At 44.1% G+C, this 14,659-nt stretch overlaps 1 protein-coding gene across 2 annotated transcripts in view; it reads left to right on the plus strand.

Moving 5' to 3' along the window:
• Positions 1–14,659, plus strand: part of MICU1 (mitochondrial calcium uptake 1) — a 90,356-nt gene that overhangs the window by 56,296 nt on the left and 19,401 nt on the right. For both annotated transcript variants that reach the window (XM_084210837.1, XM_084210838.1), the window contains exon 9: positions 3,977–4,174. In XM_084210837.1, the coding sequence (XP_084066963.1) occupies positions 3,977–4,174 (198 nt within the window). The remainder of the gene's footprint in view (positions 1–3,976; positions 4,175–14,659) is intronic.

The raw sequence follows: 14,659 nt of genomic DNA on the forward strand, positions 1-14,659 counted from the left end.
TTACCTGGCAGAAGCAGCTGGAATTGACCCTCTCAGGGGATTATGCAGCACTTTAAAAGAACAACATCATTTTGGGGAGAATGGGTGGAAGAAGAGGGGGAAGAAAAGGACCACCAGGGAAGCATCATTCCATCCCTGCTGGCTGTGAGCACGTGGGAATGAACTTCCTACTCCTCCCTCACACCTTGTATTTGGAGACAGCCAACAGCAGGTCCCTCTTCTGACTGATGTTTGAAAACTTCATCAGGAAAAGAAAATTACTTCAGTAATTTAGCTCATATGTGACTTAGCTGGAGGCTTTAACCACCCCATAAAAAACCATTTCATTTCTTCAGGCCTTGCTAAAGAATTTCAGGTTTTTTATCCAGCTGAGGCACGTGGTTAGTGCTTAGTCCTGAATAATGTGGTGCCTGCATCAGTATTGCCTTCAATTCTTCATCCTTTGGCATGTCAATTGTTAGTTTACTCCTCTTTTTTTAAAGAAAAGCTGGCTGAAAAGTAGAAAACTTGCATGCAGTGTTACTGGTGATTTTTCTTTGAGTCTTTAACTATTTTAATTTTTTTTTTTCCCCTCATCTGGTACAAAAGATGAAACATGACAAACAGGTTGAAATAGGAACAAAAAAGAGTGGAGCATCTCAGAGCTCCACGTCCTTGCACGATTGATGAGCTGTGGGTGAGGGCAGCTCCTTGCAGTGGTGCCTGCCTTTCTGGGCACTGAAAGGATTACCCAAAACAGGGACTGCTGAAATCATTTTGGCTCCAGTGCCCACAGGTGGATTTTTAACCTGTCCAACACTTGTTACAGATGAGAGGCAAAGAGAGCCATGGGATTCCACATAAATAACAGCCAGGAAAAGCTGCTCTGTGGAGCAGTCTGCACTGTGGTAAACACTCTTGTAGAAACAGGGGCAGTTTTCCAAGCTGGCCTTAAATTGCCTTGCTTCAGACAGTTTATAAATATTTGTCTCCAAACTGTGCTGCATGCAGAGCTCACAGTTAACAGTGAAGCACAAAGCAAACTGAGGAGTTGCTATTTGCAGTGCAAAAATCAGAGAATTCCTGAATAGTTTGGGTTGGAAAGGACCTTAAAGATCATCTCAATCCAACCCCCCTGCCATGGGCAGGGACACCTTCCTCTATCCCAGGTTGTTCCAGGTTCTGTCCAGCTTGTCCTTGAACACTTCCAGGAATGAGGCAGCAACAGCTTCTCTGGGCAACCTGTGCCATGGCCTCACCACCCACACAGAGAAGAATTTCCTCTTAATATGTAGTCTAAAGCTCCTCTCTTTCAGTGCAAAGCCATTACCCTTGTGAATAGTCTCTCTCCATGTTTCTTGCAGCCTCCCTTCAGGCACTGGAAGGCCACAATTAGGTCACCCCACATCCTTCCTCACATCAGAGTGACCAAAAAGCCTCAAAACCTCATTTCTGTACTTTTTTTTCCTCTTGATTTTCTCCTCTAGTTGATTTTCCTTGTATAGGAAGAACAGCCAGCAGTGTCTGGTTGGGATGCAGGTTTCCAGCAAGGTGAACCCAGCAGCAATAGTGTGGTGTTTTTCTCTAGAGCATCCCCTTTGGGGCTGTTCCAGCACTCACTTCTCTCATCAGGAAAAAGTTGAACACACTGAATGCCACAATAATGAGGTTCTGGCATCCTTGTGACAGCTGGAGCTCTTGGCAGCTGCTTTTCTTCTTCCTTTCCAACTTTTGTCAGCAAGAGGCTGATGGCAAAGCAGTGGTGTTTGCTGGAGCTTTGGGAAGCCTGGGCTGTCAGATGGCTTTTTTTTTCTCTCCTTTTTCAAACTTCTTGTCCTTAATATGAATCCTTTTGCTGCCTTGTTGGAAGAGGTAAGTTACTACACAGAGAATAAGCCTGGCTTCTCATATCCCAGCAATTATCACTCAGGTCCACTTGGTAGTTTAGTGAGATTCTTGAGAGAGGAGAGAGGACATGGCTGCATTTGGCTTGGCTGCCCCTTTAAATTTGCACAGAACCCTTAAAGTAACACACTCTTGAATTTTCAGGCTGTCACATCCTTCAAGGTCAACGTTTTGGCATCTTTTATGGGGTAGGGAAGTTCTTTTGAAGACTCTTTTGTGGTGGGTGGCACAGCCCCAGGGATGGAGGAACTTCCAGCTGTGGCAGAGAGCAGCAGGGAGAGGGTGCCCTTGGGTTGAAAACCCCAGGATTTGTGCATAAGTGGGAAGAAATGTGTTGTGAGCAAACTGGGGGTGCTGTGAGCTCACAAGGATGGGCAGTAAAGGAGTGGAAGCTCTAAAACATTTGAAAAGTTTTTTCTTCCCCACAATCCCTGGATGTGTTTAAGAAAAGCCTGGATGTGGCACTGGGTACCAGGGTTCAGTTGAGGTGTTGGGGCTGGGTTGGACTCCATGATCTTGGAGGTCACTTCCAACCCAGGGATTCTGTGATTGCTGCAGCTTCCCCACCTCCTGGGATTTTGCTGGGAAGAAGCTGCTGTGCTGACCAGGGGTAGGATCATCACTAGAATGTTTATCTGCAAATTGGCTGAATTGTTTCCTAAAACTCATTTTAAGCGCTTGATTCTCTTCTTTCTTTAAAATGGACTGAAAAAGCCAAAGCCTAGGTTGGCCAGAGAGGTTGTGGACTCCTCATCCTTAGGGCTGTTCAAGGCCAGGCTGGACAGGGCTTGGAGCAAGCTGATCTAGTGGAAAGTGTCCCTGCCCATGGAAGGGTTTTGGAACTAGGTGGTCTTTAAGGTTGCTTCCAGCCCAAATAATTCTGTGACTCTCTTAAATTCAGCCAAGTTTTTGAATTATTGTGTCTCCTGAGAATTGTTTTAAGAGGAAAAGAAAGAAGGATTGTGCAAACCCAGGGCACCAGGAATATTTCTGTCTGCTCTGAGGTGCCCTGTCCCCCAGGGGAGCACTGACTCTGACCCTCATCCATGGAGAAAGTTTCCTAAACTCCAGAATAGACTGGAACCCACAAAAGTGTGCATTAGATTCTAGAGAGCAGTGTGGGTGCATCCCTTGGTGAGAAGTTTCGGGTTTGGGATTTTTAGTGTGTTGTGGATGGAAGCAGGATGGAGGGCACAGGGTGTCATCCTGGGCTTCTTCTTCATGCTGCTTCTTCCTCCTTCTTCCTGGGTTTGGGTGGCATTTTGTAATTGGGCAGAAAAGTCCCCATTGCAGCTTTTTGGGGATCAGTTATTGGGTTAAAAGGGAAAATAATCCAGGTGTCAGTTCTTAATTGGATAGTTTAGTCTTAAAAGTCCTTGTACCAAGGACCGTTGGCCATTTTGTGCCTTCTAATGAAAAGCTGCCTGTCACTGTGATATTTTATGAAAAATCTCTTCACCAGGATTTTTCTCCTGAGAAGCTGAGAAGCCTCAGAAAAGAAATGTAAACAATAATTATCTGATTGCTGGGAATGTGCTTTGGAGGTTTCTTACCAACAGGTGCATCCTTGATTGGTTCCATGTGAATTGTTTTTACTTAATGACCAATCCCAGCCAGCTGTGTCAGACTCTCTGAGTGTGTCACGAGTTTTTCTTGTTCATTCCTGGCTAGCCTTTGGATGTCTCCTTTCTCTCTTTAGTATGAATAGAATAGAATAGAATAGAATAGAATAGAATAGAATAGAATAGAATAGAATAGAATAGAATAGAATAGAATAGAATAGAATAGAATAGAATAGAATAGAATAGAATAGAATAGATCAGCCTTCTAAGAACTCTGAGTTAGATTCTCATCTCTCACCTCATCTTGGGGACCCACAACACCACAACAATTGGTGACCACAGCCCCCAAACTCACAGCAGTGAGACTGCTTTACTGATAGGAAATACTCAACACCTGAGTCCAAACATGAACTGCTGTCTCAAGTACCTTCAATCCAGACCCTGAGAAACCTACTGGTACCCCCACAAAGGATGACACAGGCACTTGGCTGATATGGTTTTGATGGTGCCATCCTCCCTGTGGTTTTTAGGTGCAGAGCATCATCCGCTCCCAGACCAGCATGGGCATGCGGCACCGCGACCGCTCCACCACCGGCAACACCCTCAAGACCGGCTTCAACTCCGCCCTCACCACCTACTTCTTCGGGGCTGACCTGAAGGGGAAGCTCACCATCTCCCACTTCCTGGACTTCCAGCGCAAGCTGCAGCACGACATTCTGAAACTTGAGGTTTGGAATGGGTTTTTTTTGTCCAGGGGAGGGCAGTGCAGCATGGGTTGTGCTTAGGGTGGGTGTGAAAAACGCCACTCCTTGGGGGTTTTTTAAATTTTAAAAGTTTAATGATCATAAAATGGTTATAAAAATAGCAATATAGTTAGAGTTATAATAATTTGGGCAATTAGGATTAGGACAATACAAGATAATAAAAACAAAGAGTTAGGGATGTCTGGGTACCTTTTCTGGGCAAAATAAGCCCAAAAAAGGCCCCACGTTAACAGAGGATTAACCCTTAAAAGCAGCAGCCTGTTGCACATTCATACAGCTCATCCATGATGCATCAATTCCATTCACACACAGGATTCTGGCTGGGCAGTGTCAGCTTCTTCCTCTGAGTCCTGACTGAGTCTTCAGGGCTGAGCAAGGCGGGAAGAAGTTCATTTCTTCTGATAATGGAGCAATAAATTCTCTTTCTCTGAAAGATTTAGGTGTCTTGTGGCTGCTAGCTCAGTGCAAGTCCTTTCTTTAAAAAAAGTATTTTACATAGCATAGTTTCTATTTTAACATTATGGTATAACCTAAAACTGTATTTACCACACTACTTAAGAGAATTAATACAGCATCACTTTCTAACATAACACATACAATATTCATTTGAATATTTGGGAAAAGCCAATCAGAAAATACACATTTTTCACAGTGGGGCTTCTGGAGGAGGAGCAAGAGACTGAGAAGGGTACAGGGGGAATTTCTACAGCTGTGACTTGCAGATCCAAGCTGTTAAATTCCTGGTGAGCATTTCAGTGCCTGTGGCACTACCCAAGGAACGTCTCCAGTATTTGTTGGTGGCTGCTCTTGGTACATCCTGGGTGTGTGTCCTTCTAAAAGCTTGCCTGTTGCCTTAGGTCTGCTGATGGAGATGATTTAAGGGAAAAACAAAAGAATTTGTGAGTGGCCTGTTGCTGCCTTGCTGAGGAAGGTTGGTCTCAGTCCTAATCAGTGAGCTGGGCCCTAAAGGACCAGGATTTGTAACGTTCCCAAAACTCTTCATTGTCACCATCATATTTTCTGAAAAATCCCTTTGCCAGAATTTATCTCCTGGGAAGCTGAGAAGCCTCAGAGAAAAAGGAAAACAATTCTTATCTGATTGCTTCTCCTGTGTTTTGCTGCTTTGGAATGTGGTTTGGACATTGTTTACCAACTGGTCATTGTTTGATTGGTTTCATGTGAATTGCTTTAACTTAATGACCAATCACAGGCTGTGTCAGGACTCTGGAGAGAATCAGGAGTTTTCATTATTATCTTTTTAGCCTTCTGTCTGTATCCTTTCTCTATTCTTTAGTATAGTATTCTTTTATATAATATAGTAACATAAAATAATAAATTAGCCTTCTAAGAACATGGGGACAGATTCCTTCATTCCTCCTTCATCTGGGGAAGCCCAAAAGTACCTCACTTCATCTCTGCTTTTGTCTCCACCTTTTCTGTTTGTTTCACTATTAGGAATGTTTCTGCTGGGAAAGTGTTCAAGGCTTGTTTGAATCCTCCTAAATTTGTGGTCTCTATTATGTGACCTCTGTTCACTCCTGGATGTTTTATGAGAAATCTTGTCCATTTCTTCTGAATTTAGTCTCCTTTTTAAGTTGCATTACCCTGAGTTTTAACAGCAGCTCTCAGCCTCCTGCTCCTAGTCACATAACCTGAATTTAAGCATCACCCTTCAAAATTTGGTTCTTTTGTATAAAACCAAAGGAGGACAGCAACAGGGGACTTGTTGGTCTGTCTCAGCTCCCAGCTAGAGCTGACTCAGTTGGAAATGGTGCCCATCACTGCATCAGGCTGCAGGGTTCACCCTGGCTTGAGCAAAGCCAGGCTTTTATTTGCATTGGAAATCAGGATTTGTGCACAAGAAGATGTCTCCCAGGCTGTGAGGATAACAGTATTCAGAGCTCTGTCACTTCAGTCTGGTGTATTATTGCTCACATGCTCAGGTTCTGTGATCAGCATTTTCTTAAGTTCTTAACAAGTCAGTCATTGCAATTTAAAACTGAATTTATTCCCTTTTTTATTTGGAATTTACAAATCCAAGTAAGAAACTGACCCAAGGACTGATTATTTAATTTTTGTGGAAGCAATTGCCTGGTTCACTGCCTTCATTTCCTGGCCATTAAAGCAGGTGGTGTGGCCCTGCCTTTGCAGGGGGAATTGGCTGCCTGAAGACAATGTTCTTTGTGAACTGGGTCAGCTCCTCAGTGCCTCTGCAAATTGAAAGGAATAAAATACTTTTTAAGGTGAAGAACCATCAGGTGTAACTTGAATGTAAAGGCAAGAGAAGCAGAGATTTTTCTGTGCCCTGATTTTCCCCTGCCCTGTTCACTCCAGGGGTGGGCACTGAAGTGTTCCTGACCCTGTGCCTCCACAGCTCCTCATTAAGAGGCAATGGGGATTTTTCTTTTCAGTTTCATGATGCTTGTTCTTCTATTAGTTCTAATTTAGTTCTTGATGATTTCAGTCAATTGTGCATCTTCCTGGCTAATAGTAGTTGCTTTTCTAACAAGTTATTTATAACTAGGGACAATAAAAGATATTTCTGTCTGGGTAAGTTATCAAATATCATGAAGGCATCATTGCTGACTCCCTGCCAGCAGCCTCGAGCACAGCACCAGGCTGATACTCATTTCCACTGAAACACTGGTGGTTCTGTTCTGTCAAACTTAACTTTTCATTGAGTTCATGCTACTGAAGCCCTGATTTTCCTGTTCCTAGCTCTCATTGATTTAGGCAAAATTTAGGCCTATTTCTGTCCCCAGCATTATGCAACGTGGCTGCTCTCCTCTTCAGCTTTTATGTCTTTTGACTTGATCTCCCACCTTTCCTCCTTGCTTCACATTTGAGGTGTTTGTTCACACTTAAGGAGCTTTTCACAGAGTGTCTGGTGGGTTTGTGTTGCTCCTTTCCCAGGGAGTGCCCTAATGACCTCACTGCTTGAAAAGCACAGCGATTCAGAGAGGAGATGTCTCTTGAGAAGAGAGGGGTTTACCCTGACCCATGTAAATCAGGAAAATGTGAGAAGTGGTGCTCTGCTGAGCTCTACTTCCCTCATCTGCTCATCCTCTGCTGGCTCAGTAAAAGTGGAGCATGGTCTGAAGCTGGGATGTTGAGTTGAAACCCAGTTTTTGTTCATGTTCACAGCTCTGGGGGAATCCTTGGGGAAATGCAGGTCTGAAGAATCTCCTGGGGCTGGTGCAGCCCCTGAGTGGCCCAGAGCCTCTGTTCTCCAGCTGGGATGCTGGATTTGTCTCATCTGAAAGAAAGCTGCTTTAAGAAAGAACTTTCTTTTAAAGCTTTTTCCCTTCAGCTCAGGATCCAGGCATTTCTGCAGTTCAAACACTTGAGCTGTTTTCTGCTGACTGAAGGTGGAACAATAGTTTCTGACCATCTGAACCCACTTTATCTTCCTCTTACTGTTTTTGGTTCTTTTTTTTTTTTTTTAATCAAAATATCCATGCTTATTTCTTGCTAGGATTCAGCAGAAACTCTCACAGAGGAATTAACTCAAACAAAGCCCTGAACATTTCAATGTTCCTTATGGCTGAAGTGTTGATAGCAGCTTTAAGTAACCATGGCCTGGTGTTTTCTTCTTCTCTTCTGCTTTTATTTCCTTTTTTATGCAAGTATCTTTTCCATCATTTTCTGAAAACTCAGCTGTCAACTCAGTTGCAGGAAGGGAAGGATGAGGAAAGTAACCACAGCCAGAGGTAGAGGGGAAGTTTCAATGCCTTATTTCAACATTTTGGAGTTTGCCTGCTTGGAGAAAACTGTGGTCAGTTTTTTGGGCTATGGGGTGGCCCTGCTTAGCTAAGGCTGAGCCACAGGAACCAGCCCAGCAAATGGGGCTCCTGGCAAGGTCCTACAGCCAAAAGTCCTTTTTTTCTTGTGGCTTACTTTGACAAACAGTGACAAGTTTGTCTGGGGGCTCTGCAGCTCTCACATGTCCCCTTGGGATGGGTGCTGTTGGGCTCTTTTTTTGGTTTTTGAGTGGAAGATCTCTGTGAGTCTGGAAGATGAATAGGACTTGACATCATTGTTTATGCTATTTCTGCTTGTTAATGCCTGTCCCAGATATTCCTGTGGACCAAAAGGAGTCCCAGCCAGCCTTTGGGGCTCTTCCAGCCTAAAGCTTTTTAGGATTCTGGAAGTGCACATAGAAGAGATGTGTGATCCCTTTGTTCTCCTTTTCTTTGGCACTCCTGCAAGGCACCCCAAAACCTGCTGCTAGCACTGATTTAATCTCCATATTTTTCCTCTTACCCAAGAATTTAGGATGCCCCAATGTCCCTCCCAAGAAAAAAAAGTCTTCCAAGCAAAGTAAAAGGGGATTAAAGAAGAATATGGCAAAGGTGCCAAGACATCACTGTGGTCATCTGGAAAATTCCTTATTTTCTGTGTCTGTTCTGTGACAGGTGATGTGGGAGTAACCTCTTTACCCTAGAAACTCCTCTTTTCATGGCCAGTGCCAATACAGTTAGTGCCTGCTTTGGTTTTTATGAAGAAGGGGTGCTGGATGCTCTTCCATCTACCCACAGCTCATTAGAAAGTCCTAAATCCTTTGGGATCTCAGGCCTGTCTAAACAAATACTTTGGTTTCAGAATTGGGTTTTATGGTAATAACTTCAATCTGTAAGTGCCTTTCTGAGTCCCAGTGTTGGAATAGTTAGTATCCAAATAATCCTGTAGCAGGTATTAAAAAGTGCTCTGTTGTTACCAGCTTACTCAAGATTTTTTGGGATTCTGCCTTGGTTTTTATATAGGCTGGCAGAGGAATAGAGCTTTTCAGTGATTTGTTAACAGCAGCAAAGCTTGCAGTAATGGGTCACATATCTTTGTTTCTGCTGCAGTCATTTAGGGGGAAAATGAGTAACTTAAGTAAATTGTTTTGAGTAACCTGAAAAATGAAGTCTGACAGTGTCAGATTGGCTGAGCTTAGTAAGGAAGGGCCCAAAACTCAGACTTTTTAGAGGTCAGTTTGCTGTTGAACTTAGACAAGACATTTTTGTTTGGTTTTAAGTCACCTTTATGACAGTCTCTGTCATGATCAGCTGTGTTGTCCTTTACCTGCTGATCCTTTCCCTTCAGCCTCAGCATTGACCCAGCCCCATGGGAACAATGATGGGGAATGTCATGTTTTCCCTTTTTCCTTATGAATTCTGCCTTTTCAGCAATCCTGCAATGGATTTTGTGTACTTACACGGTTCTGTCAGTTCTGTATCCATATCCTGGATATCTAGAACTCCTGCTTTAATTCCAGATTTGATTTCTCTTCCTTCATGTTATCCTTACATCTGAAAAGCCAAACCAGCACTAGTGGAATTGCTTCTTCAGTAGGGCAATTAATGTACAAAAGTTGTTTGTGCTCTTTGTTAGTGATTTCCTGGCCTGGCTGCAGGGGAAGGAGAGGAGGAGGATGGGCTGATGGCTAAATACAGAAAGCCTAAAGTGTGCCCCATGAGTGCTCTGTTTATCCCAGAGGATGAGTGATGTGTCTGTGCCACTGTTGTCAGGCCCTGACTAGATAAAAGGTGTGTTGATAACTAATAACCTTTAAACAGCTCTGGGGGAAAAGAGGATCTGGATATGGAGGCTTTTGCCCTCCAGAAGTACTTACTAAAGTCAGAGGTGGACAGAGCCATGATGGATTTAGTGCCAAGGAGAGGGGAGTTATTACCAGGAGAACCTGCAGACCTACATATTCCTTCTTCTGCATTTCCCTGGTAGGAGTTGAGGGAACAGAAGTGAGGCTGATGTCCTGCCTTTGATGGATAGCCATGAAAGTGTGCTGAGTGACAGAATTGTGGGACATGTCCAGTTAAAAGTGGGATCACCCAACCAGTGTGAATAGTTTCACATCAGGGGGCTCTGTAGTTAAGGAGGCACAGTCCAGCATAGGTGTGGTGAAATCTGGGGATTTCTGGGCAGGCAGTGGAAGTGATTTGGACAGCTCATCCTGGTTTTGACAGCATTCAGAGCTGGCAGCCTGCTTTTGTCTTGGCATGGGAGTGGAAAGGGTCACATGCAGCTTTCAGGTTGACTGCACCACCTCAGGTTTGGGGAAAAGCTGGCATTCAGTTCTTGTCCAGTGTCAGCCAAAGACTTGGGGAGAATTCAGAGTGGAACATTAGTATGGAAAAAAAATCTGAGGCTAGGGATAAGTTATGAGGCCATGGTATGTGCAGCTTAAAGGAAGGACAGAAGGGAGAGATAACTGTCTCAGTAAACACGAGGAGTCACCATAAAGGAGTCTGAGGCAAGTCATTTTCATCAATCAGGGACAGCAGAGCAGGTAATGAAATGCCTAAGTGTGCACCAGGGAGAGTTTAGTTGAAATCCAAGGCAGGTTGAATTCCTGTCCCTTTTTCCATGAAGTAGGGGGAATGCTGGTGGGTGGGGTTCCACTGTCACAGGGGAGTTACCAAAAGCTGGCCTTTGTGCCTCAGTCAAATGTCATAAATGCTGTTCCTAACTGATTCCTCCCTAGCCCAAGTCAGGAAACTCATGCCAGAGAAATCAAACCCTCCCAGTGCCTCACTCTGAAAGAGTCTGTGGGGTGATTTTGGGGTCCTCAGGATTAGAAGAGCATACTGAGCAACTGCATGTCAGCTGTAAAATCACAGAATGTCCTGAGAGGGAAGGGACCCACAAGGATCATGGAGCCCTGCCCAGGACACCCCAGCAATCCCACCCTGTGCCTGAGAACATTATCCAAACACTCCTGGAGCTCTGGCAGCCTTGGGACAATGGGAGCCTGTTCAGTGCCTGACCACTCTTGGGGGAAGAACCTTTGCCCAATATCCAGCCCAAACTTCTCCAGGCTGTTCCCTGTGGGGTCCTGTCACTGGTCACCAAAATATCCAGTGGTCCAGGAGTGTGCCAGTGAGGCTGGCAGGGTGTGTGTGACAGTGCATGTGCTGCAGCTGCTTGTGAGCATGGCTGGGACACAGAGGAGCAGCTGTGGCATCCTCTTGTTTGGGATGGATGCTTCATGGGGCACCCACCTGGGGAGAGAGCTGCCTTGCTTGTGTTAGAAGCAGGTGACTTCAGTGTGGTTGATGCAGTGGCTCTGCAGGGGAAGCTGTGGAGGGTTTTATTGGAATTTCTATTTATTGCATCATTAGCAACAGTGGAAGGCTTTGCTCTGTACCAACAGGCTCCTTTGGTTTATGAGGGGTGTGTAAATCCACTGCTGAGCTCCTGCAGTGCAGCAGAGCTTTGTGTGGGACCCCTGCAAATAAAATCCCAGGAGTGCTCTTTGCATTCATTACCTTGCCACAGGAGTGTGTGGAGGTTTGTATCAGAGTCCACAAATTAGGAGATAGAAGCTATTCAGCATAGATGCTCTTGTCTATGTGTGCACAATCAAGTTAGCCAACAGCAGGGAGCAGCAAAAGTTGGTGGGCAAGAGGTTGGGAATGGCTGTGTGAACATGTTTTTGTAGCAGGTATCTGACTTGTGCCTCCTCTTTCTGAACAAACACCTCAGTCCTTTTGTTCCTTCTCCCCTTTCAGGCTCTGAATTCAGAGCTGTTCTGCAGCTCCACACATTGCTGGCTGTGCTTCAGCCCTGGCTTTGCTTTTGCTGATGTAGGAAGAACATGGAAGCAGGACCTTTTTCCCTGCTAGGCTGAATTAAACTCCTGCAAACTTGTACTTCTTGGAGAATTGAACACCAAGGTCAAGCAGAAAACAGTGTGAACTCTTAACAGGCAGTGAGGGAGCTGTATTTCTTAATAAAACTGTGTACAGCAGTTCCATGGAGACTTAGATATTGGGATTTTTCAGAGTAATGGCTTCACTCGGGTTCTTGCAGCTCTGCTGTCCTGTGTGTTTTCCTGCAGGAGGGTTGGCAGTTTGTTCTGCTTCTGAACTTTCCTCTTATTCAGGGAGCATGCAGGACAGAAAACCTGCTGTGTTCCATGGTACCAGGGGCATTGTCAAGGGCAGGGATGGCAGCAGCAGAGCCAGCTCTGGAGAGCAGGCACGGGAGGAGATTGCTCAGCTCTTCCCCCTCTGCATCCCTCTAATTTATCAGCCATGTCCTTTTGCCTTAGCATTACTGATTCCTTTTCTTCAGGTTTCCTTCCTGTCATTCCCTCACTGCACTGAATTTCAAAACACTGATCTGCTCAGAGCCTGCAGGAAGATCTTTTCATTCATGGGGCTGAAGTTCAGGTGCAGCCATCTTTACATAACCTTTTTTTAATTGCTCATTAAAGCGGAACAAGTGGCTGGTGATGGGAATGAATTTTTCCCCCTTGCAGGCAGCAGTGGCTTGCCAAGGTCAATGAAATCTCCAAAGCTTCTCTCCAACATCAGCTCTGCTGGGATTGCACTGCTGCTGACAGATGGACATTTTTAACCTGGCTGCTACATATTCACTTAGGCAGAGGGGGGAAAGTGTGAGCAGGGAGAGCGTTTGGAAGATTGGATTTTTCTCATGTGAAAATAGCTCCCATTTCTTTCATTTCTTTATTATTTTTTAAGGTAAAAAAGAAGAAATGGTCCAGGCTGGGTTTGACATTTCCTCCTGCCCATTTTCATTCCTCCTGCTTTGGCAGCTCTGAACATCTTTAGAGCTGTGTCTTTGAGTGGGTTTTACCAAATCATGCAGTAATTACAGCCAGGGGCTGTGTCCAGAGCAGGCTGAGCTTGATCTTGCAAACCCCAGTGCTTTAGATCCATGTCCACAGAAGAAACCTTTCAGCATAATTATCCCCCCCCAAAAAAATTAGTATTTTAAATCTTCAATCTTCCCAAACAAAAAGCCTTTAGAAACTTTTCTCTTTCTGTTTTTTTTTTCTGGCAGCAATTCAGTGCCTGTGCAAACACTTCAGCTTACTCACAAATACATTAAATTTTTTTGGATGGACGAGGTTGCTGGGATTTAGGGAGATATATAGTGTTTTCCCCTTTCTTTTTCTTCTTGTCATAGTTGTATATGCAACTTGACAAGAGATCCTGGCAGCCTCCTTCTCCAGAACAGTAAACAGAGCCAGTGCTGCAGTAGTTTGCAGATAAATAATGTATTACAGCCTGTCAAATAAAGCTTTGAGCAAATACCACTTTAAAGGGTCATATATTATGAATCTGAATATTACCCTACAGATCATTATTTCCCAGACCCTTTTGATTCCTTATTATGCACAGAGCAGCTCTGGGAGCAGGTCACCTTCTCCCACTACCCCTAAACCTGATAGAATTAATATTAGCAAGATTTTTCCCATGGATAGTTTTTTTAACCTGCACAAAGAAGCTCAGAGATCATCCCTCAACTCTTCTCTCCCCATCCAAATGTCCTTGAAGATGTATTTCTCTTTGCTGTCTCAATTAGGAATGTGACACACATACATTTATTTATTTTAGATCCTTGCTTTGAGGTTGTAGGGAATGCATCATCTGTTTGATTGGCTTTTAGGGGAAACCTTCCTAGAAATTTAGGAGCCTGCTAAAATACAGCTGGATATTTAGCTAATGTGAGTGTTTGAAGAGGATAGGAAGTATATCCTCTTGGACTTGCTTTAGGAAAAGTCTGAGCTGTGTTTTCATGGTGCTGGCTCCAGTTCCAGCTGGGTGTTCCCTCCTGCACCGATGGGATTTGGTGGATCCCAAAGCTGTGCCTGTGCCAAGTGCAGGGGCCTGGAGGTTATTTCAGCCATTTTCTTCTTCAGCAAACAAAGCAAGAGACAAAAGCCACCAGTGTGTGTCCAGCACAAACCTGCCAGCTTAGGAAGGAGGGGCATAATCAATTTATCCCACTTTTCCATGGGAAGTTTTGCCATCCATTTGTGCTTGTCTGGTGCTGCTGAGCCCTCTCAGGGGCTTTGGTGTCCCCTCCCCAGCAGCAGAGCAGGGGTCTGGTGGCAGCAATCACAAAACACTGCTCCTCCTTTTTGAAGCAGTTTTTTCAACTCCCCTTCTCTGGTTTGAGAGGATATTTGTTGGATTTTTTGACACAGAGATGGGGCAACTGAGAACTCAGAAATAAAACAACCAAGAAATGTTTTAAAAGCTTTTATTTTATTTTCAGTCTTATGTGAAGAGTAAAACAATACAGATGTTATGATTCACATCATCACAATTAAAAGCCAACTATTTTCTAATTACAATACATTATAAATATTTCTTAACCTATCAACTTTTACCACACCATGCCATAAATACCTTCAAACCAATCATCTAAAATTACCCCTCAGAAGTCCTACTACAATGCATCTTTCACAGTTCTATTTCTGCAAAGTATCTAATCTAATTTACAAAGCCATCCTTTAAAACTTATTTCTGGTTCCATTTCTCCCTCAACAATGTCTGTCCTATTCCATGACATTTCTAAGTCAGCATTTCTTATCTCAAAGTTTACATACAAATGCACACTATGTAAACCTTCTGTCAAAGTTTGAAAATTCTCTACAGATTTTAGCCCTGGAGTTTTAGGTAGAATCTTCTC

The sequence above is a fragment of the Fringilla coelebs genome, assembly GCF_963513975.1.
Source record: "Fringilla coelebs genome assembly, chromosome: 8".
NCBI classification, from domain to species: Eukaryota; Metazoa; Chordata; class Aves; order Passeriformes; family Fringillidae; genus Fringilla; species Fringilla coelebs.